This window comes from Mercurialis annua, linkage group LG3, assembly GCF_937616625.2.
Source record: "Mercurialis annua linkage group LG3, ddMerAnnu1.2, whole genome shotgun sequence".
NCBI lineage: Eukaryota > Viridiplantae > Streptophyta > Magnoliopsida > Malpighiales > Euphorbiaceae > Mercurialis > Mercurialis annua.
This window is the reverse complement of record NC_065572.1, coordinates 74347335-74375056: the sequence shown is the minus strand read 5'-3', so window position 1 is coordinate 74375056 and position 27722 is coordinate 74347335. Positions and strand designations below refer to the sequence as shown.

At 36.6% G+C, this 27722-nt stretch overlaps 5 protein-coding genes across 8 annotated transcripts; 1 reads left to right on the top strand and 4 right to left on the bottom strand.

The window, feature by feature from the left end:
- Positions 1–487: 487 nt before the first annotated feature.
- Positions 488–3071, bottom strand: LOC126671947 (rust resistance kinase Lr10-like). The gene is made up of 4 exons (XM_050365789.2): positions 2297–3071; positions 1776–1802; positions 1658–1684; positions 488–1521 (listed from the first exon to the last, which is right to left on the bottom strand). The coding sequence occupies exons 1-4, from the start codon at positions 3069–3071 to the stop codon at positions 488–490; spliced, it is 1863 nt and encodes a 620-aa protein (XP_050221746.1).
- Positions 3072–3409: 338 nt separating this feature from the next.
- Positions 3410–5750, top strand: LOC126671948 (rust resistance kinase Lr10-like). Of its 2 annotated transcripts, XM_050365790.2 has the most exons (3): positions 3410–4115; positions 4330–4359; positions 4434–5750. In XM_050365790.2, exons 1-3 carry the CDS (start codon positions 3410–3412, stop codon positions 5543–5545), a joined length of 1848 nt encoding a protein of 615 aa, XP_050221747.1. In that variant the 3' UTR covers positions 5546–5750. The 2 variants fall into 2 exon arrangements, with proteins under 2 accessions (XP_050221747.1, XP_050221748.1); XM_050365791.2 differs by lacking the exon at positions 4330–4359.
- A 504-nt stretch (positions 5751–6254) lies between these two features.
- On the bottom strand, positions 6255–9886 carry LOC126671952 (putative RING-H2 finger protein ATL21A). Its single transcript, XM_050365796.2, has 2 exons — positions 8763–9886; positions 6255–6897 (listed from the first exon to the last, which is right to left on the bottom strand). The coding sequence occupies exons 1-2, from the start codon at positions 9454–9456 to the stop codon at positions 6476–6478; spliced, it is 1116 nt and encodes a 371-aa protein (XP_050221753.1). The 5' UTR covers positions 9457–9886; the 3' UTR covers positions 6255–6475.
- Positions 9887–12015: 2129 nt separating this feature from the next.
- On the bottom strand, positions 12016–12584 carry LOC126671956 (uncharacterized). Its single transcript, XM_050365803.2, has one exon. The coding sequence runs from the start codon at positions 12480–12482 to the stop codon at positions 12183–12185; it is 300 nt and encodes a 99-aa protein (XP_050221760.1). The 5' UTR covers positions 12483–12584; the 3' UTR covers positions 12016–12182.
- Positions 12585–15835: 3251 nt separating this feature from the next.
- LOC126671937 (glutamate synthase [NADH], amyloplastic) lies at positions 15836–27288 on the bottom strand. Of its 3 annotated transcripts, XM_050365771.2 has the most exons (22): positions 26478–27288; positions 26263–26382; positions 25778–25891; positions 25526–25678; positions 25125–25225; positions 24933–25029; positions 24340–24449; positions 24107–24210; positions 23825–24004; positions 23382–23725; positions 23211–23281; positions 22654–23123; positions 21681–22550; positions 21349–21503; positions 20920–21081; positions 19139–20740; positions 18537–18755; positions 18148–18416; positions 17609–17914; positions 17257–17524; positions 16530–16787; positions 15836–16421 (listed from the first exon to the last, which is right to left on the bottom strand). In XM_050365771.2, exons 1-22 carry the CDS (start codon positions 26859–26861, stop codon positions 16131–16133), a joined length of 6648 nt encoding a protein of 2215 aa, XP_050221728.1. In that variant the 5' UTR covers positions 26862–27288; the 3' UTR covers positions 15836–16130. The 3 variants fall into 3 exon arrangements, with proteins under 3 accessions (XP_050221728.1, XP_050221729.1, XP_050221730.1); XM_050365772.2 differs by lacking the exons at positions 24933–25029; positions 25125–25225; positions 25526–25678; ... (1 more) ...; positions 26263–26382; positions 26478–27288 and adding an exon at positions 24741–24875; XM_050365773.2 differs by lacking the exons at positions 24933–25029; positions 25125–25225; positions 25526–25678; ... (1 more) ...; positions 26263–26382; positions 26478–27288 and adding an exon at positions 24728–24820.
- Positions 27289–27722: the final 434 nt, after the last annotated feature.

Sequence of the window (27722 nt, the reverse complement as noted above, 5' to 3'; positions counted from 1 at the left end):
TTGCAAAGATACCACTTGAGCTACCAAATTCTATCACAGTTCTGATTAGGTTAAAATAGTCTGAACCAAACTGTCAATCCTGTGAAATACATGTTTACAGAACTTGCCCAATCGAAAATCAGGTACGACTTTTTCTTCTTTTATATATGCAAGCTTTTTTCTGTATGGCTTAAGCGATTTTGTGTTAATCAGCTGAACCCTGCATAATGTTTAGTCTAATACAATCTTAAGTATTTCAATGATGAAAACCTAGCTTCAGAATCACTATTTTAATTTTGATTTGAATGTGTCTAATATGAGAGGATTCATGTATTATTAGATGCAGACAACATACTAATTATATTCTTACTTGCCCTAAATATAGTGCCATTCCTGTGATGTTACATTTTTCAGGTTGAAGCTGCAGAATCTGTCGTATTAGCACTCGCTCGGCATTGCTACTGCCTACGGGTGTTTTCTTGTTGACTCCAGCTTCCAGCTGACTCAGCTACTGTGGAGATAGAAAAGGCTTTGGAGGCATCTGCAGAGATTCGACTTCTCCTTCGAGCATCTCCACAACTCTGTTCATGGAGGGACGGTTATCGGGCTTCATCTGTATGCACCACAACGCGACTATCATCATCTTCTTTGTAAGTTTTCTCTCCTCCTCTCCTGCATTTTCGATTTCTATGTCTTTACCTTTATTGAATTGCTCGTAAGCCCATGTTGGTAAGTAAATTTGGCTTGAATGCTCTGCAAATGCATTTAGATTCTTCCTTCTACCTGCCATTTCCATCAACAACATCCCAAAACTATAGACATCTGCTTTATAAGATATTCCTCCAATGTTCTTGTAGAACAATTCTGGAGCCATGTAACCCATTGTTCCTCTAGGTGCTGTTAGAGACACTATACTGTCTTCAGTTGGATACAGTTTTGCAAGTCCAAAATCTGAGACTTTGGAACCAAAATTTTCATCTAGAAGAATATTATGAGGCTTGATGTCAAAATGCAAGATCTGCATATCACAACCTCTGTGAAGATATTCGATTCCACGAGCTATGCCGAGACAAATCTTGTACATCTTTTCGCAACTCAATGGATCTTCTCCTTCATTTTGTGAAAAAATGTATTTCTCAAGAGATCCATTCGGCATGAAATCGTATACAAGCGCACGCTTTGATCTCTCAGCACAAAAACCAATGAGTTGCACCACATTGACATGATGAATTCTTCCGATTGTAGCAATCTCATTGATAAAATCTTGGCCATTGCCCTTAGGCTTGCTTAATAACTTTATAGCCACAGCTCTGCCACTTGAAAGTTTTCCTTTGTAAACTGAACCGTAGCCTCCTTCACCTAGTTTATCCTTGAAGCCTCTAGTCATCTTCTTAATCTCCCCGTAAGAGTACATGATAGGCATGAGATTGTTGTTACTTCGTAGGAAATCTTCAACTTTGTCATACATTGATAGATGTCTTCTACGCCATTTATAGACTAAGAAGCACAGGAAAAAAGGCGCGCCGAGGAAACATCTTGATACTACAGAGCCAAATGCAGCAAGTGAGATAGATCCAAGCTTTTTGAGCTCTTACTTAAAGATAAATAAAATCATATACTGCAATGCCATTAAATATTAGTTAGTTAATTCTTTGAAGAAAGGGATAGATTGTCTTACCTGCTGCCAATGACAGATGATAAAGAACTGCAACAGTAGGAAAAAGAAAGAATAAGGTAAAACAAATACCACATCATAAAATAGTAAAGCAATGTAAAAGTTATAGAAAAATACTTACAGCCGGATATCCCAAGAAGTGTTATTGCTGCATATAAAACAATACATGTTAGCTAGTCGATAAAACAATGTATATTGAAAGGGTAATTTTCACCCCATTCTCTAAATGTTACTAGATTTTCATCAAAGTCCTTTTGTTGACCTTTACAATTTACAATGTAACTAATTTAAGAAATGGAAGCCACACATATAAAAAGGTACACGCGCCAGTGCCACAGATATAATACTATCTTTTATCAAATATTGTTAAAGTGTTGTTTATGTGTACTTTTTTGAATTAGTAATTTTCATTTGCCAAATCAGTTGCGTAGGCGTTTTAAGTCAACATTTTTTAACAGAGAAACTGCAAAATGGATACTTTTTTCATTATGCTATTTCAAAGTTGTTGATTTTATTTTTGCAAATTGAAATTAAAGGACTTTAGTGGAAAAGAGATGAAAGTTTAGGGACTTTGGATGAAAATTACCTACAAAAAGATGAACAATTATATATATTAAAGGACTAAGTTGAAACTATTCCTACTTAGATTGCTAATGTAAGCGTTTGAGGAGCAGCCCAAAATCTTGGAATAATCATCATTAAACTTGCAGGCTCCTTGTCTGATGCACTCTTTGCAATAGATGTATGGCCAAGAGAGCTCAAAGCCGTTAATCATTGCCTTATAAATATCCAAATATGAACAGTTGCTCATCTCGCACTTTATTGAAGAAACCGTTGTTACAAAGTCTACCCTGCACATATCTTGAATCTCTGAAATTTTCAGATTTGGTCCAAACATAACATATGAGTATAAATTCTCTTCGGAAGAAGTAGATGAGAACTTCTTTGAACTATAAACTCCACTGACACAAGGAGCTCTCTCAACATAGCGAGAGGAACTAACTGGATTCTTACAACTCAGAAATACAACACTTTCTTGCGTAAAACGAGAGTAATGATCAGAGAAAAAGTACTGAAGGGAATAAAGAGGAAGGGAAGAGCAATTCTTCGTCAGCAAACCAGCATCTACGACGCGGATAGTCTGACTATAATGATTGATTTCCTTCACCAATAATTTTCCAGAATCCAAGTGCAATATTGTGTTATTGTTCTCACAAGCCAGAAGATAGTTAGGGTCACCGCAATTTTCTGGACCCCCTTCTAATCCAAAAGGGTAGGAAATGTTTTTAATGATTCCGCAGGAAAGAGGGGTACTACAGAGATATTTGTTTTTTGTAGGTTTAGACCTGCAGCAAGTTGCAGAAAACAGCAAGACAATGGTAAGGATTGCATAACTTGCAGAGACGACACTCAACATGGCAAAGGCGAAGAAGTGTGATGTCTGGAAATTGGTTATGGCCGATGGTATTAATTAGTTTTTCAATTGATGCAAAAGATAAAAGAGACACAAGAGTGGATGGTCCACTTCCATTGACTTCAATGTGCATACTATTCAAAGTCTTCTTTCATGTTCTTAATGTGGTGTATTTGCATTTATAAACTTAGATGAGGAACTATTTAGTGGGGCTACTAGAAAAGTTCCTTCATCTTCTCAAAATAAATAGCTTAAGTAAAGTTCTTTCATCTTCTCAAAGTATATAGCTTAAGTAGAGTTCTTTCAACTTCCCAAAATACAGTTGCTTGTTAAATAGATATATGATTTCTACTTGTTACTGCGTCTTTTTTTTGGCGATGGTACCAATTCTTTGCGGAGGCACAGCAGAGTGCCCCGAATTGAAATGCAATCCGCATGGACCACCCATCAGATTTCCTTTCCGTCTGAAAGGAATCCACAAGCCTGAATGTGGCTATTCTGGTTTTGATGTTTCCTGCACCACCACAAAACAATTAGTTCTTGAATTGCCAGTTTCAGTGAAGCTCTTCATCTCCAACATTGATTACAAATCACAAAACCTCCGCGTATATGATCCTACTAGCTGCCTCTCAAAGCTTCTTAGAAATCTTAATTTATCCGCCTCTCCATTTGAGTTCGGGTATTCATTTGACTACTTATCTAACTTTGCAGTATTCAATTGTTCCAGAAAAGAATTTTTTTCCTGGTCAAAAGAATATGAGTTGTCGTCCTGCCTCAATAATTCCCCTGACTACGGCATTATTACTTCCGATTCTGATATATCAATGAGCGAATTTCCGTCCCTGATATCTTGCACCAAGCTTTTCAGTGTTTCTTCAGTCCCACGGGATATGCTCTTTCCAAAAAGAAAGATTATCTTAAGTTGGTTTTTACCCGATTGCACGAGCTGTGAAGCACAAGAAAAATTTTGCAGGTTGAAGAAAACTAGTTCGCGATCTAAAACTGAAACTGAAACTGAGTGCTTAAACGATCTCATACAGCATGAAGGTATTGGATCCTGAACTCAGACACATTGATCATTAAATTTTCAAGTGATAATTACTCACACTCCTGAGGTTATATAAAAATTACTGTTTTTTCTCTGCATCGACAGTTAGGTATTAGATAAATGAAACAGTGTTTTTGACCTAACTTCAACACAATATAGTAGCTATCCCAATTTTGAATTGCTTAACTTATTATTAATTTATTGGCTATATAGATGTATTATCACTAGAGCTCGAGGTCTCAAGTAAGTTTCTTGACTTCAACTTTCCATTACATGAGAGAAAAATGTGAAAATAGTTGAATTCAACTATCCTGCAGGTGCACTCTTGGGTGCAATTTTGCTTCTTGCAGGTGTAATGGTGCTGTTCCGATTTTATAGATTTGATAAACCAGAAAGAGAGAATCAAAAAAGAATCAAAATTTTTTTAGAAGATTATAAAGCACTCAAGCCCGCACGATATTCGTATGCTGATATAAAGAGAATTACAGATGAATTTACGGAGCAATTGGGTCAAGGGACTTATGGAAGTGTATACAAAGGTAAATTATCCAATGAAATATCAGTAGCTATTAAGGTTCTTAACAATTCAATAGGAAAAGGGGATGAGTTTATCAATGAAGTGGCTACCATGGGTACAATCCACCATGTTAATATAGTTCGGTTGGTTGGTTATTGCGCTGATGGATTTAGACGGGCTCTAGTTTACGAGTATTTACCGAAGAACTCGCTCCAGAAATACATTTCTTCAGCAGCAGACACAAGGACTCATTTTCTTGGTTGGAAAAAGCTGCAAGATATTGCTGTCGGCGTGGCAAAAGGAATAGAGTATCTTCATCAGGGCTGCGATCAGAGGATCCTTCATTTCGATATCAAACCGCATAATATTCTGCTTGACGACAACTTGAATCCTAAGATTTCAGATTTTGGTATGGCCAAATTGTACTCCAAGGATCGGAGCGCTGTTTCCATGACAGCTGCTAGGGGTACAATGGGCTACATTGCACCTGAAGTGTTCTCCAGGAACTTTGGAAATGTATCCCATAAATCGGATGTTTATAGCTTTGGAATGGTAATACTTGAAATGGTTGGAGGAAGGAAAAACGCTGATTTTACTCCGGAGAATGGTTGTCAGGTTTATTTTCCGGAATGGATCTATAATCTGCTTGAGCAAGGAGAAGACCTGAGGCTACATATAGAAGAAGAGGAGGATGCAGAAATTGCCAAGAAACTTGCGATTGTCGGACTCTGGTGCATTCAGTGGCATCCTGTTGATCGTCCATCAATACAATTTGTGGTTCAGATGTTGGAAGGAGGAGAAAATTTAACAGTTCCTCCAAATCCATTTGGCTCTACAGGTTCCAAAATTAATCTTGCAGTGCCTGGAAAACGACGGCATCAGGAGTTAGAAGTGATCCAAGAACTAGAATAAACACTACAATTTGTCTAATGTTGCAGCAACTTATTTTGTGATTGTCTGATTTGTGTAATAATTAGTTACGAGTCCATAGACTATTGTTCGTTTGATCGTTATAGCTATCATTCACTCTCTCAGATTATATTTTAATTTGTTAGTCGAATATGTATTTGTTCAACTAGTCAGGAACTCCTATTTTATGCCTTTTAAGAGAAATCAATCTTCCCCTTTGTTGATTGACTACATAACAAATGTAGCAACAAAAATGTGTTTTGTCGTTAATACTCTTACAATATGATAGATTTTCGTTGTGCACGCTCCAAGCAGCGGCTAATTTATTTTGTTGGTTATTCTTTCGTATGTGATCAATCGATCTTTTTTAAAAACATATATTTCTTATTGAGATTTTTTGGCACTGATAACTGATATAAGTCGATGTGAAAGTCAAGCTGCTGATCTTCCACGTAATTTCCCTAAAGAATTGTAGCGACACTTCTTATGAAAAATCAAAGAAAAGGTTTCGAGACCCCCATTATCTACGAACTTCATGACTCATAAAAGACAACCATTAATTCACCCCAAAGAAAATGTTCGAGTTATCCCAATCATGAATTAATTATTTTTGGTGATCAGCTGTTTTCAGTTACAAGTCAGTCAACCCAATCAATTAGACCAAGTAACCAATGGTGGCAGACCAGTCAAATCCATCCAAGCCACAACATAATTTCCGATTCTCAACCAAAACAATAAAACTATTTCTGATTTGACCTAGGCCAGGCCAGGCCCAGCCCTAATTGTACACCATTAAATCCAAAAAGTGTTATTCTCTTTGAATTTTGATTCTCTTCTTCAAGAGACTAAACAATTACAATTTGGAGTTATTACCCTTACAAAAGCTATATATACAAATTTTTATCTGAAGAGATAAAAAAAAAGTCAAAAACATTAAACCGGTGGTACGAAGCGGTCCGGTGATTTTCGACAAATGGGACAAGAAGCATTCAGCTTAAGCCATTCATCAATACAATCAGCATGGAAGCAATGCTGACATTCAGGAATGGTCTTTAGCGTGTCTCTAGGTTTGTATTCAGACAAGCAGATTGAGCATGTAACGTCGTCGGGTTTAGGCAATCTTCGGCTTTCTCCGAGTACTATTTTCGGATACGATTCTAATGTTTGTCCGTCCAGGCCTGTAGGGATTGCAGGCTGAGGGTTAACTGCGAAATTTAGTTCTGGGAATAGATGATTCCTTCTCCTTGTATAGTACCTTGCTCTGCTACATAGAAAACAAACCAGACCTAGCACACATAACACCACCGGTATTCCTGCCCCTATTGTTATGACGTAACGAGCACTCTTCGGAATTCCTGACACCAAATATATATCATTTTAGTTCAGTTTTCAAAATATGAAATCTAGAAACACTGAATCGGAAAAAGACTGAAACAAAATATAGTGAAACAATATTCTTTACAAATAAGTTTTAAAGTTTCGGAGTTTTAAAAGAGTTTTCTGAAACAGAAAAGAAATGCTGAAACGTAAGACTCCGACAAGCTTTTGTACAACATAACACGATTTGAATCATTGACTATACAGAGTAAGGGACATGTACATATCTTAGGTCTCTATAGCGGACCAGAAATGTATCTGCTTGACACAGTTAGAGGTGGATATGTAAACCAGTATGCAGTTGGAGCTAACAAAAAGAATATAAATGTTAAAGTCAACCCAAAAAAAAAAACAGAGCCATGATTACATCCTTGAAAGGTTTTAATCGCACTTTATGTGAGGAATAAGTCAAAGTCAACTCTATTTCCCAAGGGTTCTTATCTAGCAAAAATATTTATATCATCATTTGATTGAGTTTGTGTAAAGATAAATTAATACCGAAAGTTGTCAGCAATAAGAATGGCAATGGGGCGGGGTGGGGACGGGGAAGTCATCCCTATCCCCATCCCCGTGTCTATGGGGAATCCCCATCCCCGTCCCCATTTAATTAATGGGGTTTAAATATCCCCGTCCCCATACCCATGGATTCCCCATCCCCATGGGGATCCCCGTTCCCCGTACAATTAAATATAATTTATAAATAATTTCATAAGATATTTAAAGAAAACTAATTATAGAAAATACTATTATCTTTTATAATATTATATATTTATAACTAAATTGAAATTAATAAAAAAAATTAAATTAAATTATTTAAAATTGTAAATAACATACTAAAACTTATACTAATATAATATAAATATGCATAAATATAAATCGGGTCTCCATGAGGACGGGGATGGGGATCCCCATGGGGTGGGGACTATACTCCCCGTCCTCTTCCCATTCCCGTGGTTGGGGAATGATTTTCCCCCATCCCAGTACCCATGGGGGTAATTGGTGGAAATTTCCCGCCCATTAGGGGCGGGTCCCCACGGGGAACGGGGAATCCCCTTCCCATTGCCATCCCTAGTCAGCAATATAAGATCTCAAGCTACTAATAAGTTATTAAAACAAAAAGTTTATTTTGAATGATCAGATTTTTTGTTAGCCACACACTATAAATGTAAATATTATCTGATGTTTGAAGTCAATTCTACCTGCAATATCTTTAACATATCTACACCATTATTCATATATAAATAATGTTAATACATTCTTCACTGCTTTGTTTATTATAATAAAACAAATTAAAAGTTTGGACTAATTCTAGCTATAATGTCATCTGAAACATTTTAATTTGTACTTCTCTCTTTAAACATTTGATGTCAAAACATAAATGGATATTATCTTATTTTATATCATTTTCAATATAAAAGATATTGTGTATAAGGTAATTAAATTGACCTAATCAAAGTAAGCATAATTTTTTTCTTATTCAAAATGCAGTATCAAGAATGTTCACATAACCAAAATCAAACCCTAAGTTTTACCATTTTAGCACTGGATTCAAGCATCAAGCAAATGTCTTAGTTTATCAGAAGATTTTACTTTCGCTGTTTTTGATTATAAGTATGTTCTTTTCAGAATACTGAAATTACGCCACTAAAAAACAAACAGAACACACAATTAGTTAGAAACAAAAATTATCTCTTAAAGGATTAAATGTTTGGCCTGTTGAAGTTAAAACTATAGAACGCTTTTGTTCCGTCTATTAAAAATTGCTAAAATAATATTATAAGGCTTTGTAAAACATGTAAACAGCAAGCTAGCTGACAGTGAGAGGAAGAGTGAGCGAAATTACCACGAAGTTTAGCATTAGAACAAACAATTACGCCTGAAGTATTGCTCCTAGGCCCGCACCGTCCGCCATGTTCCTCACACTTCGCACACCTGGGTACAGCCCAAGTCAGTCTGAGATCCCCGCTTAGGTCCGAAGACAACATTTGCCCATAAAACGGCCACTCTACGGGGACGCCCTTTGTTGCAAACTGCTGGCAGCTTGATAATCCTGATAAGTGATTACCAATGCTTAAGGAAGATGTTGCAAATACTGTATGAGTCAAACTACTTAAACAAGCAATCGGGTTTAGCTGAAAGTTGGTGTAATTATCTGATGAACAATTAAAGAAAGTGAAATTCTGATAAAAAAGACCAACAAATGGGGAACTTGAGAGATTAAGAGAAAGAATCCGTTCAGGCAAGCAGTAATTGGGATCATTAATCCATAATTCTTGACTAGCATAGTCTATTGCTTGAACTGTAAACATTCCTGAGTAAGGTAGGTTTAGTAAAGTGTGGTTTGTGTTGATATCACAGGATAAATTGAAACCGGAATATCCACATGACTTAAACTGTCGATTTTCAATCCTGAAAGGGAATCGAATCACTGGTTCATTGCGTCCACAGGCAGAGTTAAGGCATTGCTTTTGGCTTGCTACGATTTGCAAGGAGAATAAAAGAAAGAGAACAGAAAAAATAACGTTTTCAGTATCCATCTTGATGGGCAAAGAATTGATATTTGATAGGTAAATGTAAAGTGTTTGTGTTTTTCTTTTAAAGATGAGTGAAAGAATGGAAAAGGGTTTGAAGGGAGAAAATGGCAGTGCAAGATATGGTTTTAATACTACATTTTAAAGTCAATCTAGCCGAACAGAAGCCAATAAGTTCATTAAATATATAAAGTCAATTCTGAGGTAAATCTTACTACTACAGAACAAAGAATAGACTTATCATTTATATCTATGACCTCATTATATATTCAAAATCCGAAAAACAAAATCAACTCTCTATCTAATCAACACAAATAATCCCCTTTTCAACATTAATGAAAGTTATTTTGTGGGACCAAATTCAAGGTAAATGTTAATTTGCTCCCTAAATTTAAATATATCAGCCAATTTGTACACAAATTAACCTTATTATTACATTCATTATAATTTATGTATCATTATTAATTTGTCATATGATTTCTGTATTTTTTTATTGCAAATTAATAATAATAGATCAATTTCTGAACAATTGAATAATAAAATTAAATTTCTTTGACAAAAATAAAATAATATCTAAATCGGTTTATCAGTCTAATTTTCGTTTTTTAAGTATGAAAAGAAAAGCATAGATACATGTAGGCCTAATTAGCATGTAGTAGTGTCTGTTGCATTTCTTATCCATAATTAGTGGCATATTAAGGATGTGGACACTATGTTTTGAATATTTGTTTCTATTCACTGAATGTGTAGTTGCCCTCAATAAAAGTACACTACTCCTTCCACCCATCCGACATGGATTATTGTTAATGTTAATCAAAAACTTAATAAGTTTAATCATTAATTACCGGTTTCTTTATTCAAAACATAAATGAGAAGTTTGTAAGGAAATAGTCACGACCCCACAAAATTTTGTTTATTAACAAGATCTTCAGGCCAAAAGGTAAACTAGTTCTAGTGAAATTTCTATACAGCTTAATGATAAAACTTCTGCACACATTACCTACAAAATACTATGTAATACATTTGGCATTCACATATTACTTTAATCAAAGTCTTTTAGCATAAAAATAAAAATAAAACAATAAATCAGTGTTGTCTAAACCTTTGTGAACTTATTACTTTGATTATGTTTTTTTTAAAGTAGTATTTCAATTTTTTTAAATGTATCAAACGAGATCAGTCATGAATGATTAAGTTAGATAAAATTTCAAATTTACTAATTACCAATTTAACTTCCAAATATACAAGCGCATCATTTGCACACACTAATATTGATTTTTAATTAATATAACAATGAAATTTACAAATTTATCCTTTTAGTAGATAAATAACCGAAAAATAACAAAAAAAAATACATATACTGAACAGATACTAAACAATTTAAATACCGATGATATAATAAAGTTACAAAATAATCAAGCAACTCCAACTAGATATAAATAATTGAATAATACCTGTATTCTCCAAGAGTATGCCATGTAAACTTGTACTAATGTTCATCCTGCAAAATAAATTAAAAGTGAAAAAGACCAAGACTTCTTCATCTAGAAGTCGACTCCAAGACATAAGTCAATATTTTTACCTGTATAAAAATAATAAGATAAGAGTAACAGCTTAGGCACCTTACCCCTTTATATAACTGTGTTTAACTCATTTATTATATTAAAATTTGATGAAATAATGAATACATAACCATTACATAAAAGTGGTGGAGAACATGATATATAAGTTACATTAAAATGCTAAAAGGCTAGATTTAATTTAAGATAATCAAAGTCATATTTCATACCTTGAATGGGATGATCTCTGTCGAATGATCTTTATATCTTATATGTGATGATCTTTGCTTAGAAATCAGTAAACTTTATGTGTAATGATCTCCAAATTTTTTAACCTTATAGATAATCTGAGCTAGAGTGAATTAGGAAGAGTTTGACTTTATAAATTAATTCTAACCGGCCAGGTTACAATTATTACAGGTTGGTAAAATAACCGTACATCTTTTTCTCTACGCACATATCCAACCAAATATCACCCTACATACTTTTTTTCTCGTCTTATCCGACATATTTTTCGGTCGAAACTTGAAAAAGAATGTGATGAACAAAGTATGGAACCGAGCTGAGTAAGAAATTATCATAATATAATGCCCACCAACTTTAATACAATACAAGTTGAAAGAAAACAATAAGGTAACCCATTTGACATTTAGCAAGCCATCATCAGACTTCCAAATTTGTTTTTATCAAACTTCATACATTTTCCTGATTTGAATCATTCTAGCACACCATGTTTTCTAGTCCAATAAAAAGTATGCATAATGGAGCCTTTATTTTACCTTTTCTTAATCTATTTAACCCATTGCTTTTCCCCAATTACATCCTTAATATTCATAATCAAATCATTCAAAAACCCCAGTTGCAAATTCACTCTAAATTAAGTTGAATTTGAATCTTAAAGATCAATATTATACTCCAAATAAGAACAATTATTAAAATAAAGAATACATAATGTGCTGATATCACAATTCATGCTTATATTAATATATATACTTAACAAAATTGATACCGTAATTGTACTCGTCACATTAATTATTTAATTTGATAAAACTTTTAATATATTTTACAATACAGCAAGATTCATAATAATTGAAAAAGCAACGATTAATAATAATTCTATAACGGACTCACAACAGTGAATTAAATTAATATTAAAACATACAGTGAGAAAAATCAGAAATCAGAGCAGCGGCCATTCCGCTCCCAATCGCCGTAACGAGTTGGCTCAGGTCCTTTAGGTCCACCGAATTCTTCAGTATCTTTAGGATTCTGTTTGTTCTTCGGTTCATTTTTGTCGCCGTTTTTCTTGTTAGGGATTTGATCAGATTGCGGTTGCTTTTGGGATGAGGAACTCATCGTGACTCGGCTCAGTAAGATGTATGATGGCGAGCGAGTTGTGACTGAGTCGGAGGATTTGATCGGAATGTTGGATAAGGATGATGAAAGGAGACGGCCGAGAATGTTTTTCGCCATTGTTGTTCTTGGTGATTGAATTAAACACGACACAGCCCTATTAAGCTTACAAATTTTGATCTGAAATTGTTGGAGTCGGCGAGCTTTTGGAATTAGGTTGGTACGGCGTCGTATTACATATTTGATTATAGGCAAAAAAACACGGAAAAGTACGCCATGTACTTTAATAAAAAAAACAATTTATAAAAATACGCTCTGATTTTTTTTGACAATATTAAAAAAAATCGGAATTACAACCTAACATCGAAATATATCGTAAATCAAAATTATAAAAAGAAAAAAAACAAGTTAAAAGCATGTAATCAATCTGAAAAAGAAAAATAAAACAATAATAAAAATTTAAAAGTGTAAATTTTGAATGCGATAATAATCGGATGAGCATAGAGAATTTCCCGGCACCGATTACACTAAATAGAATTTTCATTTTTGGGTTACTTCAAACTACGAGACTAAACCTTGCATTTTCAGGAACTTGAATTTAAAGTTTGAACAAGTGCTGAAAAATCTTGTACGATTTAAAAATTTACACAAATAAACTCGAAAATTTAACAAAAACCATAAAATTTTGAACATCCAAATATCTACACGCATAAACTTGAAATATAACAAAACACAAAAAACCTCAAAAAACGGAGCAATTTATTTAAAACTAGATAAACATAGAAATGAACAAGTCAAGAGACTACGATTTTCAGTTAAAAGGCAAAAATCACTGTCTCCCGCGTTAGAAATCAAAGAAAATCGAACTTTCTCTTTATAAAATAAACTCTCTTTCTATGTGTAGAGAGAAGGCACCTTTCAAAAATATGATTATTTTTCTATAAAACTATATTTTTTACCAATTTTAAAAAATATCCGATTAAAAATGTACCAATAATCTACCAAAAGCGTACCAAAAAGTGACATTTTTTAGTAAAAGGCCAATGGGAGTTTATTAGAAGCCCAGCCCAGGTGAGCATTTCATGTGTGCAAAAGGAAGAAGATAGAGAAGGTAAAGTTGAAAGGTGTAGAAATGGGAGTAGGACAGATGATGATGAAGCGAATTCCAAGAATTCAATTCCCAAATCGACACGCTAAATCCCTAAATTCTTCTTCAGGTTTCAATCAATTTTATTTCCGCCTCTAATTGCATCATGCACTGTACTAAATTTTGATTGAATTAGCTTGAAAAAAATCCGTCAGCTGAATTATTAGAATAAAGCATGAGATCAATTTGTACTGTGGGTGGAGTAATTTTCAATTCATGCCATGTGGTGATTTAATTGAAGCTTTTGTTTACTTAATTTGAGCTTTATTTGTTTGCTTAATTTTCATTTTACATTTAATGTAGATTACTGAATTCAATTTACTCAATTCCTAATCGAACAAGGGTCGTCGCTGTCTCTAAATTTATGTGTCATTGTCGATTAGCGCGCACTTAATCTCCAAATTAGGTCATCCAGGCCTCTGGGCACGTTCATTTTATCCAATTTGAGGGTTAATTAGTATTCTCCTAATTGATTAAATGGCTAAGTGTGAGTTAATTGACTCTGACGTACGAGTTCAAGCATTGCAATGAGTAATGACCCTTTGCTCATTCCTAATTCCATATGAATACAAGAAAAGAAGTTGGCTTTGTTCATCTGCTGCTGGTGGTGGTTAATGTAATATTCATACATTTTGCCGCGTCTTATTTGTTTATTTCTAAGTTATTCATATGGACTATGGTTGATCTGAAAAAGAAAAAAATTTGCACATATGTAGGTTCAGTTGCCACTTCCCAAACTAAAGCAGCAGCTAGTCAAGAAATGTCTGGATCTGATGTTCCAGCATCACCCGCTAACACTGCTGTTGGAGGCAAAGCTTCTCTTCAGCCTAAGCGCACTCCGGTCTCAGAGAGAGAAATAGAAGCTATTATGGTAAGCCTTTGTCATATTCTTTTTGTTCATTCCAAATTTATATTTCTTGGGTTTTAAAAATTCTGGAGTGGTGCATGACCAAATCCTTTGAAGAAGTGAAAAAAGGTTATTTTACTAACTGCATAACTGATATACATCTTCACAGCCAGGGCTGTGAAAACCAATCAAACCCGTTGATCTAACAACTACCTACCTTGAGAACTACTATAACTGCTACAAAACTTCAAACAACACGAAAAACATTGAAACGTGTATTGCTGAAACGAGAAACATAAAAGGATAGGTTATACATATGAAGTTTTAGAGGTTTAGAATTGTCTCCGGAAACGAAATGTTGAAATGTAGGACTAGATAAGTTTATAACCCTCTTATCTACAGAAAATTGAAGATTATGAATAATTCAAGAATTCCTGGCTGTCCAAATCATATATACCTCTGTATTAAACGTAATTTTCCTCATTCTGGCCAAAAGAGTTTTGCCCCTAGCTTTCTGAAAAAAAAATCAGGCAGTTTTAAAATATAGCTTATCACCTTTTAGAGTTTTTGCATTATTGTTTTGAGTTAAAGCAAACATATCCCCATTTTTTTTCTAGCTCCTTCTGAAAGCATGTATTCTTAATGTATCTATCTCGCTTGACCAAAATACTGATTTGCATTTTCTATTGCTCATGTGCAGCTGGGAGGGTCCTTCTGACTCCAGCCGGTAAGCTTTATGGAGGATTGCCGGAGCTAATAAAAAAAGGGTTTTTCGTTATCCGACCCTTTAGTATGTAAAAATGAACCTCAAATTACTTTTCCAATCAATATATAAAGTTTATTTTATATTTGATGTGTATGCTTAATACAAATACCTTGAATAGGCTATTTTGGCTGTAAATTTATAATAGTTTAGATCATTTCAAGTGATTTTGATTTTGTGAGACTTGAGCTTAATTTGTTTATTCTTTGAAGCAATCGATTAATATCAAATTGAAACTCAGTATGCATGAAAATCTTTAACCTTGGTAGGATGTTGGCCGATGCTTACACCATCCGAGTTATAGCTCACATTCCCTGAATTGTGAATATCATCTTATCTAAAATGTTCACATAACTAAATTGACATAAATCAACATGGCAAATATTATGTTCTTGGGTTCAGGCATGAAGGTAAAAATTTATTGAAGATTTATGGAAGGTTGTCTTGGAGAAAGTTGCAAGCGTCAAGCGGCGGCTGCTGCATCGTTCCGCCATGGTGAATTTCATAAGGCGATGCATTAAACGTAAAAACGGCATGGATGGCTTAAAAAGTTTGGACATATTTACAAACACCGGTTATATATCAATGTTGTAAATGTATTAATATTATATCTTATATATTTATCTCTTTTAAAAAAACAGCAAAAAGGAAGCAAAAAAGAGGCCAGGAGAGGTCAGTGCCTATGAATTGATCCTAATACTTGAAAAACAAACAACTAAACAGAAATTTCCCATATATTTGAAGATTGAGAAACAAAACTGTACATCGTTCCTGAATAACAACATAAACATAACTAAATTCCCAAACAAGCAGACTGAGCCTATCAACAATATCATATAAATAAAAAATACTTATATTTTCTACTTCCTGTACCCACCCCCGAGGAAGCTTGCTCTCTACTAAGCATGACTCCACCTTTTCCCTGTCAATTAGCTCCAAAGTTCATGGATTCTCTACTGACTTCAGGATTTTTCAACATGTAAGTGAATCAATTTCTATAAGTCGTCTCATCTACGTCATGACTGTTTGCTCTCGTTGCCTCTTTGTGAGATCTTGGTGTCTCTTCACAAGATCATCCTGGGTGTTATCTGTACTTGCGACATCGTCGTCTTCTTTTGTGAGATATTTATCAACCTGAGAAGCAGCTTGGCGACCCTCTGATATAGCCCACACAACAAGAGATTGCCCGCGCCGGCAATCCCCTGCTGCAAATACACCGTCTACATTGGTCGCGAAACGGCCATAATCTGCCTTCAAGTTTGATCTATTGTCCTGCTCCAAGCCCAACTTGTCTGCCACATTCTGAAGAATATATGGCAAAAGCATTAGCAAGCACTCATAAATGAATGATTGGATAATGGCTACGTAGATTAATTCGAGAAACATGGCTAATAGAAATTGGCTACTTACCGACTCAGGACCAAGGAACCCCATGGCTAATAGGACAAGGTCGGCCTCTATAATTTCTTGGCTGCCCTCGACCTCCTTAAACTGAAATCTCCCACTAGCATCCTTCTCCCAACTGACGCATACGGTCTCAAGTCCTTTTACATTTCCATTTTCATCTCCGATAAAACGCTTTGTCAAAACTTCATAAGACCTCGGGTCTTTGCCAAACTTAGAAGCAGCTTCTTGATGCCCATAATCCACACGGAAAGTGCGAGGCCACTACATAATGAAAGGTATTAAAAACTAAACATAGAAAAAGTTCCGCAAACAAAGAGTAACATCAACATTGGTTTTTGTTGACATATTAGTTCTTTTCCTATTTAGTTTCTAGTATAGCTGTCTTACCATATATCTCTAGGATTCTGTATAGTTGTCCTACCATTAATAGGAATATGTAATCGTATAAATACTCTTATAAGATTAATGGAAAATCATTCCACCTAATTATTTTCTACTTGGTATCAGAGCAAGGTTTATGCCTAGCTGCCTAAACATAGATTATTTTCTACTGTTTTCTTTCTGAAGATGTCTAAATTTGCAAAAGTGTCATTTTTCAAGGACAAAACTGAATCACTGATCATATCAGAAAAACAAAGTTAAAGCATAACTCAAAATATCATGAAAATCTGGGGTGTGATTATTACGAAATTAAGAACAAAGAGACGAAAAGCATCAATATAAATCAGACCTGTGGCCATGGGTTTCCGGGAGCTCTAGTTAGTGGTGGCTCAGGTAGAAGCTCTAGATTTACGATGCTACTACAGCCATGCCGAATAGATGTACCGATGCAATCTGTACCGGTGTCACCTCCACCAATGACAACTACCTTTTTACCCTTAGCAGATATGTAATTACCATCCTCTAAATTACTATCTAGTAAACTTTTTGTATTGGAATGAAGAAACTCCATGGCAAAATGGACTCCTGATAATTCCCTCCCTGGTACAGGAAGGTCCCTGCAGGAAAAAATAAATTACATGTTATTTTGTTTACCTTTTTCCATATTACTTCAATTGGACGACAGTTAACAATTGTTTTACCTAGCCTTTGTCGCTCCTACTGCCAAAATAATAGCATCATTCTCCTCTCGGAGCCGATCAAGAGAGTAGAGAGGATCAGTCCCAACATTAGCATTGACAACAAAATTGGTGCCCTCTTCGGCCATCAGATTAACTCGGCGCTGAACTACATCCACTTTGTCAGTCTTCATGTTGGGCACTCCATACATCATTAACCCTCCAATTCTATCAGCTCGCTCGTACACTGTCACTAAGTGACCCATTCTGTTTAGTTGATCAGCAGCAGCCAATCCAGCTGGTCCACTTCCAACAATAGCGACCTTTTTCCTGTAAGAAAAAGCAATATGTGTTATTTTAAGTCTATCTGGGATATTTCATATAAATTAATAGACAAATGACTATTCAGAAACATAAGACTAGTATATATCAAGCAAATAAGTTACAATACAATTGTTCCAATCAATACCAGCTATGGGATCTCATTTTTAAAAAAATGCAAATCAGAGAAGATATTAGAGTAAAGAGATGCAGATTATAGGTGACGTGTAGTATAGACATACCCCGTTCTCTTCAGGGGTGGCCGAGGCACCATCCACCCTTCATCAAATGCCTTATCAATGATACTGCACTCAATGCTTTTGATAGAAACAGGGTTCTCAATAATGCCAAGTACACAAGAACCTTCACAAGGGGCAGGGCACACTCGGCCAGTAAACTCTGGAAAATTATTAGTCTCAAGGAGGCGATCCAATGCTTCACGCCACCTATTTTGGTACACTAATTCATTAAATTCAGGTATCTTGTTCCCCAAAGGACATCCAGAGTTCTCCTGCATTATTTTTGTTGGCAGATTTAGTTGGTAGCAGTTACTTAAAATATTAGTGTCAGAAAAGTGAACAAGAATAGCCAATAAATGTTCATTAAAAGCAAAAGACATAGCAACTCTTACTTGATGGCAGAAAGGTGTACCACAGTCCATGCAACGAGCTGACTGAGTCTTTAAAAGAGGACCAGGTTCTGATTCCAGCATAACTTCCTTCCAGTCATTCATTCGGATATTTGGATCTCTGTATCGAACACCCTCACGTTCATATGCGACAAAGCCTCTGTGCTTAACCGGAGCATTAACCTCAGTAGGCCTTTTTGCTGCATCAGCTTTTTCAACCTCCTGCAAATTAAAATACTTCAGATTTCTGCATTCATATTCATAACAGCTAGTAAGTCATAAATTTCATTATTTCGGCTGCAAAACATGGAAAGATCAAAGGATTACATTTAAACTCAATTCCAAGGTCAAAGTATTACATTTTAATGGCTCAGCTTTTTCAAGCTTCCGCAAATTCAAATTCTTCAGATTTACGTATTGATATTCATAACTAGAAGACATAAACTTCATTTTTCCAGCTTTAAAACATGGAAAGGTCAAAGGACTACATTTAAACTTAATACTAAGAAGGTGTGAGTTTTCCATTGATAGAGTGAAAGGGATGAGTTTATTGGATAGGTGCAGATTCACCTGCTCTATGGCAGCACACTCTTAGAGAACTTTACCTGATTGGATTTCCCATTCAAAGATGATGCTGCCATCTTCTTAAGCTCCTCAAAGGCATCCTTCTCTTTTAACTCTGCTTCATCCTGATCCTCAGCTTCATTAGCATCTTCCTCTACCGCATCTTTTAAGGATGCTTCCTGTTTCATGTTGGCAAGAATACGTTTGTAATCCCTAGGGAAGACTTTGATAAACTTAGGCAGAAGATTGTCCAAATCAGCAAGAACTTCTTTAGCAAGTTGGCTGTTTGTATGACGTTGATGTTGCTGTATCATCATTCTGAGTGTCATAATATCCTCTTCTTCCTCTACTTTATCAAGATCTACCAGCTCAAGATTGCATCGAGAATGAAATTTCCCATCCACATCAAGAATATAAGCAATACCACCACTCATACCTGCTGCAAAATTCCTTCCAGTTTTTCCAAGCACAACAACAGTACCACCAGTCATGTATTCACAACCATGATCACCAACACCCTCCACAACTGCTCTGGCTCCAGAATTACGGACACAGAACCTTTCTGCAGCCATTCCATTAAAATATGCCTCACCATTTGTGGCACCATAAAGAGCTACGTTGCCGATAACTATATTCTCTTTCGGATCAAATAGGCTGCCTTTTGGAGGATAAACTACAACCTTCCCACCTGACAATCCTTTGCCAACATAGTCGTTGCTGTCACCTTCTAGCTCTAGTGTAATGCCGGGACAAAGGAAAGCTCCCAGACTCTGGCCGGCACTTCCTGTAAGCTTGATATGAATTGTATCTGAACGAAGCCCAGACAAGTGGTAACGCTTGGTAACTTCATGACTAAGCATTGTACCAACAGCACGGTTCACATTGCATATTGGTGTCTGAATGTACACAGGAAGACTTTTCTCCAGTGCAGCCTGGGAGAGGCTTATCAATTTTTGATCCAAAGCCATGTCCAAGCCATGATCTTGCCTTTGGACACAGTATTGGGCAGCTTCAGGACGAATATCAGCAGCAGGTCTGAGTAATAGAGAGAGATCAATATTTTCCAACTTCTCATTGTTCTTGATGACTTCTTTGTCAACTTCAAGCATGTCAGAGCGACCCACCATCTCCCGGAGAGTTCGGAAACCAAGCTGAGACATTATCTCCCTGAGTTCCTCTGCTAGCATAAAGAAGAAGTTGATAACATGTTCAGGCTCTCCAGCAAACTTCTCCCTCAGAACTGGATCTTGGGTGGCAATACCAACAGGACAAGTGTTCTTATGACACTTTCGCATCATAATACAGCCGAGTGTTATAAGAGGTGCGGTGCTGAAGCCAAATTCTTCTGCACCAAGAAGTGCAGCAACAGCCACATCTCTACCAGTTTTCAGTTGGCCATCTGTCTGAAGAACTGTGCGGCCACGAAGGTCATTAGCAACAAGTGTTTGATGGGTCTCAGCTAATCCTAATTCCCATGGGAGCCCAGCATTCTTGATGCCAGTCCATCTAGAAGCCCCTGTACCACCATCATGACCCGATATCAAAACATGGTCAGCATGCCCCTTCACCACCCCACTAGCAATGACCCCCACGCCTGCTTCAGATACTAATTTGACACTTATACGAGCTCCTGGATTCGAATTCTGCAAAGAAGAACAGAGAAATGAGGATAAGAGAACAATTCGAAGGACGGAACTGATATTTCCATCTTGAACCAAGAGTGAAAAGAAAACAATCTTGACATGGAATCAAATCAAAGAGTCTAGAATGGACTGTAAATTTCAGTACAACAGAAAACATAAATCAGCGAATATGTTCAAACCTTAAGATCATGAATCAATTGGGCAAGGTCTTCAATTGAATATATATCATGATGAGGGGGAGGACTGATAAGTCCCACACCAGCTGTAGAATTTCTGGTAACTGCAATGTCTCCTATGACCTTGTGGCCAGGAAGCTCACCTCCCTCTCCAGGCTTGGCACCCTGTGAACCAAGGCGGATGATACTTAGAACAGAGTAATAGGTGAATTAACAAATGAATTCAGTTTTTATTAAACCTCACCAAATGTCAAAGTAGGTATCAATTAAAGCGCAAATGCACCCATAGGTGCTTTGCTACACAGCATCATCTGCCATGAACATAAATTCATAAACAATGGGAACCTCTGTTCCAACAGGAAATCAGGGGCTAAATGGTAGCTCAAACTCATCAACTGCAGCAATAATTAAAGTATGCTATTTGAATATTACCTGGGCCATCTTAATCTGTAATTCATCAGCATTTGTTAGATAATAACTTGAAACTCCAAATCTCCCACTTGCAACCTGCTTAATTGCACTTCTCTTCAGATTCATGGACCCATCTGAAAGAGGCTCCATGCGAGATGGTTGTTCACCTCCCTCGCCTTTAAGAACATAATGAACAAAATTAAGAATAAGGAAAAAATATTTATTGGGAAACTGAAACCACACCACCTAATACTTTCAGTCAATAATTATTATTTTTCAAAAGTAACACAATTTAAAAAGATAAAACTAAATTAACTGCATTAAATATCACAACCAATTAGCATTCAGAATACCTGTGTTTGATTTCCCTCCTATTGTATTCATAGCAATAGCCAGAGTTGTGTGTGCCTCCAATGATATTGATCCATAGCTCATAGCCCCAGTACAGAACCGTTTAACAATCTCACTGGCTGGTTCAACTTCATCTAATGGAATTTTAAATTCCGAGTCTTTGAACTTCAGAAGTCCACGCAAATTGCAGGCCTTGTTCAACTCTTGAATGCGTTTAGAATATTCCTTGTATGCTGCCACGCTGTTACCTCTGGCAGCTTCTTGAAGCTTTGCTATAGCAAGAGGATCATTCAAGTGGATTTCGCCACCTTTTCTCCAATGGTAATCCCCAGGATTGGGTAGAGCTACCGATTCAGCACTTCCAGGAGGGAAGACACGGGTGGGAAATGCCAATTCATGCAAATGAAGTGCATCACGGGCAAGCATCTCAAAAGTTGCTCCCTCAACTCTGCTGGGTGTTCCTGCAAAGCACTTCTCAATCACTTCCGAAGAAAGACCCAGAGCTTCAAAAATCTGAGCACCCTTATATGAGGCCAAAGTCGAAATTCCCATTTTAGCAAGAACTTTCATCATTCCATAGTTGCTTGCTTTAAAGTACTTTTTGACTAACTCTTCCTTTGAGTGAAATTCTCCAGTAGATTTAGGTGGGATCTTTCCATCTACCTGTAATCTCCAAATGGCCTCTATGGCTAGGTATGGGGAAATGGCATCAGCACCAAAACCAACCAGCGTACAGAAATGGTGCACTTCCCGAGGTTCTGCAGATTCAACTATCAAACTTATTCTGGTACGCTCAAGTTTTTTAACTAGATGGTGATGGACAGCGCCAACAGCCAAAAGAGAGCTTACAGCAACGCGCTTTGATGAGAAGGCTGCACATGATGAAAAAACAGCAGGAAAATAATAGATTAATATATAGATTATTGACCATTAATCAATTGGATGCAATATTAATAAACTACTCAAATTTCATACCTCTGTCAGACAGAACCAGCAAATTATAACCCTCTTTAATTGCATCACGTGCTTCAGCACAAATCCTATCTAAGGTCTCCTCTAACCCCTTTCTACCATATTTCTTCAAATAAGTAATATCTACAACTTTGCTTCGCCAACCTCTGTAGTTCATCTTTTTAATGGCTTCCATTTCCTCAATGGACAAAAGAGGACCTTTTAGTGATAGGCGATGGCATTGCTCCTCGGTTGTTTCTGTCAGATCACCTTCTGGTCCAATCATGCACTCCATGGAAGTGACTATCTTCTCTCTTATAGGATCAATTGGGGGATTTGTCACTTGAGCAAACATTTGCTTGAAATACTCAAAAGTAAGTTTTTCTCTGTCAGACATGACGGCCAAAGGAGCATCATTTCCCATTGAACCAAGAGCCTCTGACCCATGTTTTGCCATGGGAAGCAACAGCATCTCCAAGGCTTCAATAGTGTAGCTACATATGGTTTCGCAAGTATCACGTCATATAAAATTCATAAACAACAGAGTGCAAAACACATAGACCAGGCAAAGTTTTACATACCCAAAAGCTTTCAGCGGTGATAGTAAACCACGGATGCCCAAGTTCTCCATGTTGTCGTCATCATTAGACACCTGAAGTTACAAATATCTCATATTATATGAATAAACTGGTAAGGCAGTATAACATGAAAAGGAAATGGATGTAATGCAAGAAAGTACAAAAGAACCATACAGGAACAGATCCTGCAATAGCAGGAAGGGTCAGATCAGAATCAGGCACTGAGCTAACAATGTCCTTCAGTGTGATCTTCTGCCTTTTCAGCCACTCGCCATAGGGCCTTGCTAGGGAGTATTGTTGCTTCAAGGCTTCATCATCTACTACAATATGTTTCTCAAAATCCACCAGAAGCATCATCCCGGGATTAAGTCTTCCTTTTCTAAGGACATCTTCAGGTGGAATATCCACAACACCAACTTCACTAGCCATAATAACTCGTCCACTTCGAGTGACGTAAAACCTTCCTGGACGCAGTCCATTGCGGTCTAAAGTAGCTCCAAGGTATCGGCCATCGGTAACTATAGAATGTAAATAGCATCCAATGAGCAAAAGCTACACACTAACTTTGTATATAATAGCAATATGAAATGATCATGCATCAACTAAAAGACTATTACATGAGATAAGTGCAGGCCCATCCCAGGGCTCCATGAGGGCTGAGAAGTATTCGTACAAGGCCTTCCGTTGAGGGTCCATATTTTTATCATTCTGCCAAGCTTCGGGGATCATCATCATTACAGCTTCTGGGAGACTTCTCCCAGCTCGAACCAGAAGCTCAAGGACACCATCAAAAGCCCCTACAAATTAAAACCATTTCAGACACTTGTCAATCAGCAACAAACTAGGTCAGGTCATGCTTATACAAATTCAATTCTATCATTTAGCATTAAAAAGTCCACCTGAGTCAGAAGAACTAGCATCTACAATAGGTAGAAGCTTCTTCATCTCATTCTTAGAGAGGCCAAGCTCCTTACACTTTAGTAAACCTTCACGTGCTTTCATCCTGAATGGCAAGTTGTGATGTTGATGTTTGATAATCAGTCAAAGAATTAGACAGCAAAACAGAGCAGGTGATGCAAACAAGGATCCCTAATAAATTAAGGGCGCAACTTTATCAGTGTTGGTGACATACCAGTTCACGTTGCCTCTAAGTGTATTAATTTCCCCATTATGGCCTAAGACTCGCATAGGTTGAGCACGATCCCAGCTAGGAAATGTATTTGTTGAAAACCGTGAGTGTATCTGCAGCAGAAAAGCACCATGATACTCATTATATTATTTCATCCCCTCAATCCATGAATTCATGATAGTAAAACTGATCTGAAAACCACAAACATCGAACCATCCTCATGGCATGAAGCGCCAACAAAAGAGCGTTATGGAAACCCCTAAGCAACCTCGACTACACAAATTTTTCTTTCACTCACCAACTGAAATTCCCACCTCAAACAACTAATCATAGAGAGTAGTGCAGTAAGTTTCTGCAAACATGATTTACTTTTGACAATGAGGTTCCTTACCAACTCAACTCACCCAATGCATCCAATCCAGCATCCAAATTCAAAAGTATTCAAGGAGTGGAAGAACTTAAGAGATCATTCAAACTTCAATGCCTCAGAAGTCTTTCCTCAACCTTGCATATCTTCAGTTACCGTTGGTTGCCATGCTGTTTGTTAAAGTATGAGTTAGTGGAGAAGTAGGAAAGTGAATGGATAAAATTATTACCAGGGCCATGTAGCTCGTAAACCTTTCATTGCCAAGATCTGCATAATAGTAATCCTTCACCTGTACTGGCTTTAATTGACCTTTATAAACAACAGTCCTGCACATATCCAAGCATGCACCTATTTCAGTTAAAAAGGCAGTAGATGTGGATAAAAACTATTCTGACGCAAAGAACTCTTCTTAAGTGCAAACCTAGACGAAAGAGAACATATATAGAAGTCTCTAACACCGCCATGTTGAAGGTTCAATGCAGCTCGGATAGCAACCATCGACACTCTTCTTAATATGTACATCTACAGAACAGTGAAAAACATATCACCTTATAGAGCTCAGAAAATCAATAGATATGAACAAAATATTTTTTCGTAAGGAACTAAAGAGACTAACTTAATTTACAATTTTTGCCTCAAAGATAATTATCCGTTTGTCTAACATAGAGAACTGTCTTGCATGGTTGCATGGTTGCATAAGAAAATATGAAAATCAGAAGACATTTTTATGTATCTTTTTTTAATTTTCAAATCCCATAAAATATAATGAACAAGTGTGTAAATTTAACAATTGTAATACAAGATAAACATTGAAGATAGTACCTGCTGTTCAAGATCAGCTTTAGATTTAGGGGTAGGAGTGAGGAAAACTTGCTCCACCACTGGTTCAGTTTGCAGAGCAGCATTTCCCAATCCTGAATTGTCTGTCGGCACTCTCCTCCAACCAAGAACTGTATGCCCAAGCGATTCCGCAACCTTTTAACAATTCAAAAACATTTCATCAATATTCTAAAATAAAAAAACAAAAACCATCCCTTCATCATATAAAAATACAGAATTTAACCTCTGAATTACCTTAGTAAAAACATTTTTGCTCTCTTCCCTTCGATTATCTGATGTGGGCAAAAAGAACATACCCACTGCATATTCTCCAAGTGCGGGTAGCTCAAAACCACTTTCTTTAGCAACCTACAAAAAACAAACCACTCTCATGTCTCATCATACGTTCAATTAAACCGTATAATATTCAAAAAAAAAGGAAAAAAATCATCATCTTTAAAAAATATTAAAATTCTAATGCTAATATTACACTATTGCCATCATTTTATATCGTGATTGACTCAATCCGTCTATCTAAGAATTTCTCTAAAACATCTTCAAAAACAATTGAAATTGAGATGCTAATATTACACTATTGCCATTATTTTAAAACAATTGCAAGGATAACGTGGTCTGCATAAGAATTTCTCTAAAAACATCTTTAAAAACAATTAAAATTTAAATGCTAATATTACACTAAGAAATTCTCTAAAATAAATGTATATATGAAAAAGTGATACCTCTTGGTAAAATTCGTGAGGAAGAGCAACAAGAATACCAGCTCCGTCACCGGTATTAGCATCGCAGCCACACGCGCCTCTGTGTGACATGCGTATTAACATCTCCAACGCATCAGACACCTGAAAAAAAAAATTAAAACAAAACAAAATCTATATTATGTTCATATTCTTTAAATTTTCATGTACGTTTTAGTAACTAATTAATCAAAACTCACCGTTTTGCGGCTACTTTCACCGGATAACTCAGCAACAAAACCGACGCCACACGAATCCTTATCAAAAGACGGATCATAAAGACCGAGAGGCTTCTCCGGCACTCCAGACAATGCGGAGCGAACCATAACTCGGAGCTTCGGAGACTTTCCCGGTCCATCTGATTGCCAGAAATGGAGCCTCCCGGATCCAGGCGCCCGAAGTTTTGCTCCGAGTATTTTCTTATCCAACACCGTTGATTTTCTCGTAGAAGAACACCGTGTTGCTGTATTACGGCGTGATAACGGAGAAATAACGGCAAGTTTAGGTGAAACGGACGACGAATTGGCGAGATTAGACAGAGAGCTAGCTCGCGGTTGAAGGAGAGAGCTGGAGGTCGCCGACATTGTTGACAATTCTGTTTTCGCTGTTTGTTATGGTTTTTCTTACATAAATTGGATGTAATTGCTAATTAAGATTCGAAAGAGATAAAATCGGAAAAGCAGCCGAAATTTAAGGATTGAGTTGGATAAGTTTTCCTTTTTCTTCGCGTATTAGAAGCCAAAACGCAGAGTTTAAGATCCAACGAAACCTTTAAAAAGTTCTTAAAAGCACCAAATCTTATCAAGAAAAACAAAATCGACACTAAGCTATGAATAGACGACGGATTTTACAAGATCCAGCGACGAAGAACTCGAAAAGCCAGCGAATAAAAAGCTGGGAAAGAAAATTAGTGATTGGCCGGAGAGAAAGCGGAGCAGAGAGGAGGAATTCAGAGCAGAGCACCGTCGTGAAACTAAGCCTGCTTGCTCTGGTTTTTAGATTAGAGTGATCTAATATAAGAGGGGTGATTTAGATTTTATAGAAAAAGCTTGGGGCATTACTTGAAATTAAAAATAAGGAAATCTGGGGACCACCAAACTTTTGGGGTCCACTGAGTTTCTTTATTTATGTTTTTAACCCCGATGATGAGTATCGCAAAAAGTGACTCGACAGCGCAAGGATTTCGAGATTTGCCACGTGTACCGAGCCTCTATGCGGCACGCGACAACCGCTCATGGTGGGTCCTGTTTTAACTATGGGATAGACTGACCATAATAGGCTTCTTCTGCCTTGGGAGGCTGTTTTTTAGGTTCGGTTTCCGAACCTAGCAGACTGTTTTACCCCTTGACTATATTTTCTTAGTTGGATTGACCGGTTTGCCCTTACTGTTCAACTGTTGTCGTTTGGTGTGTATTATTCCAAGATGGGAAGTAAATGTTTTATTT

Bases quoted from the DNA above. Each gene is read 5' to 3' on its own strand.
- LOC126671947 (XM_050365789.2), bottom strand. From the start codon at position 3,071: ATGTTGAGTGTCGTCTCTGCAAGTTATGCAATCCTTACCATTGTCTTG. The intron at 1,803-2,296 runs GTAGGAATAGTT...TTTTATATGCAG, and splicing joins CGCTTACATTAGCAATCTAA to CAATAACACTTCTTGGGATA. The intron at 1,522-1,657 runs GTAAGACAATCT...TTGGCTCTGTAG, and splicing joins TCATCTGTCATTGGCAGCAG to TATCAAGATGTTTCCTCGGC.
- LOC126671948 (XM_050365790.2), top strand. From the start codon at position 3,410: ATGATTTCTACTTGTTACTGCGTCTTTTTTTTGGCGATGGTACCAATT. The intron at 4,116-4,329 runs GTATTGGATCCT...TTGGCTATATAG, and splicing joins CGATCTCATACAGCATGAAG to ATGTATTATCACTAGAGCTC. The intron at 4,360-4,433 runs GTAAGTTTCTTG...ACTATCCTGCAG, and splicing joins ACTAGAGCTCGAGGTCTCAA to GTGCACTCTTGGGTGCAATT.
- LOC126671952 (XM_050365796.2), bottom strand. From the start codon at position 9,456: ATGGATACTGAAAACGTTATTTTTTCTGTTCTCTTTCTTTTATTCTCC. The intron at 6,898-8,762 runs GTAATTTCGCTC...ATTTGGTGTCAG, and splicing joins TTCTAATGCTAAACTTCGTG to GAATTCCGAAGAGTGCTCGT.
- LOC126671956 (XM_050365803.2), bottom strand. From the start codon at position 12,482: ATGGCGAAAAACATTCTCGGCCGTCTCCTTTCATCATCCTTATCCAAC.
- LOC126671937 (XM_050365771.2), bottom strand. From the start codon at position 26,861: ATGTCGGCGACCTCCAGCTCTCTCCTTCAACCGCGAGCTAGCTCTCTG. The intron at 23,726-23,824 runs GTAATAGTCTTT...TACATTCTATAG, and splicing joins TGGGCCTGCACTTATCTCAT to TTACCGATGGCCGATACCTT. The intron at 17,525-17,608 runs GTAAAACAATTG...TTTTTCCTGCAG, and splicing joins GTAGGAGCGACAAAGGCTAG to GGACCTTCCTGTACCAGGGA.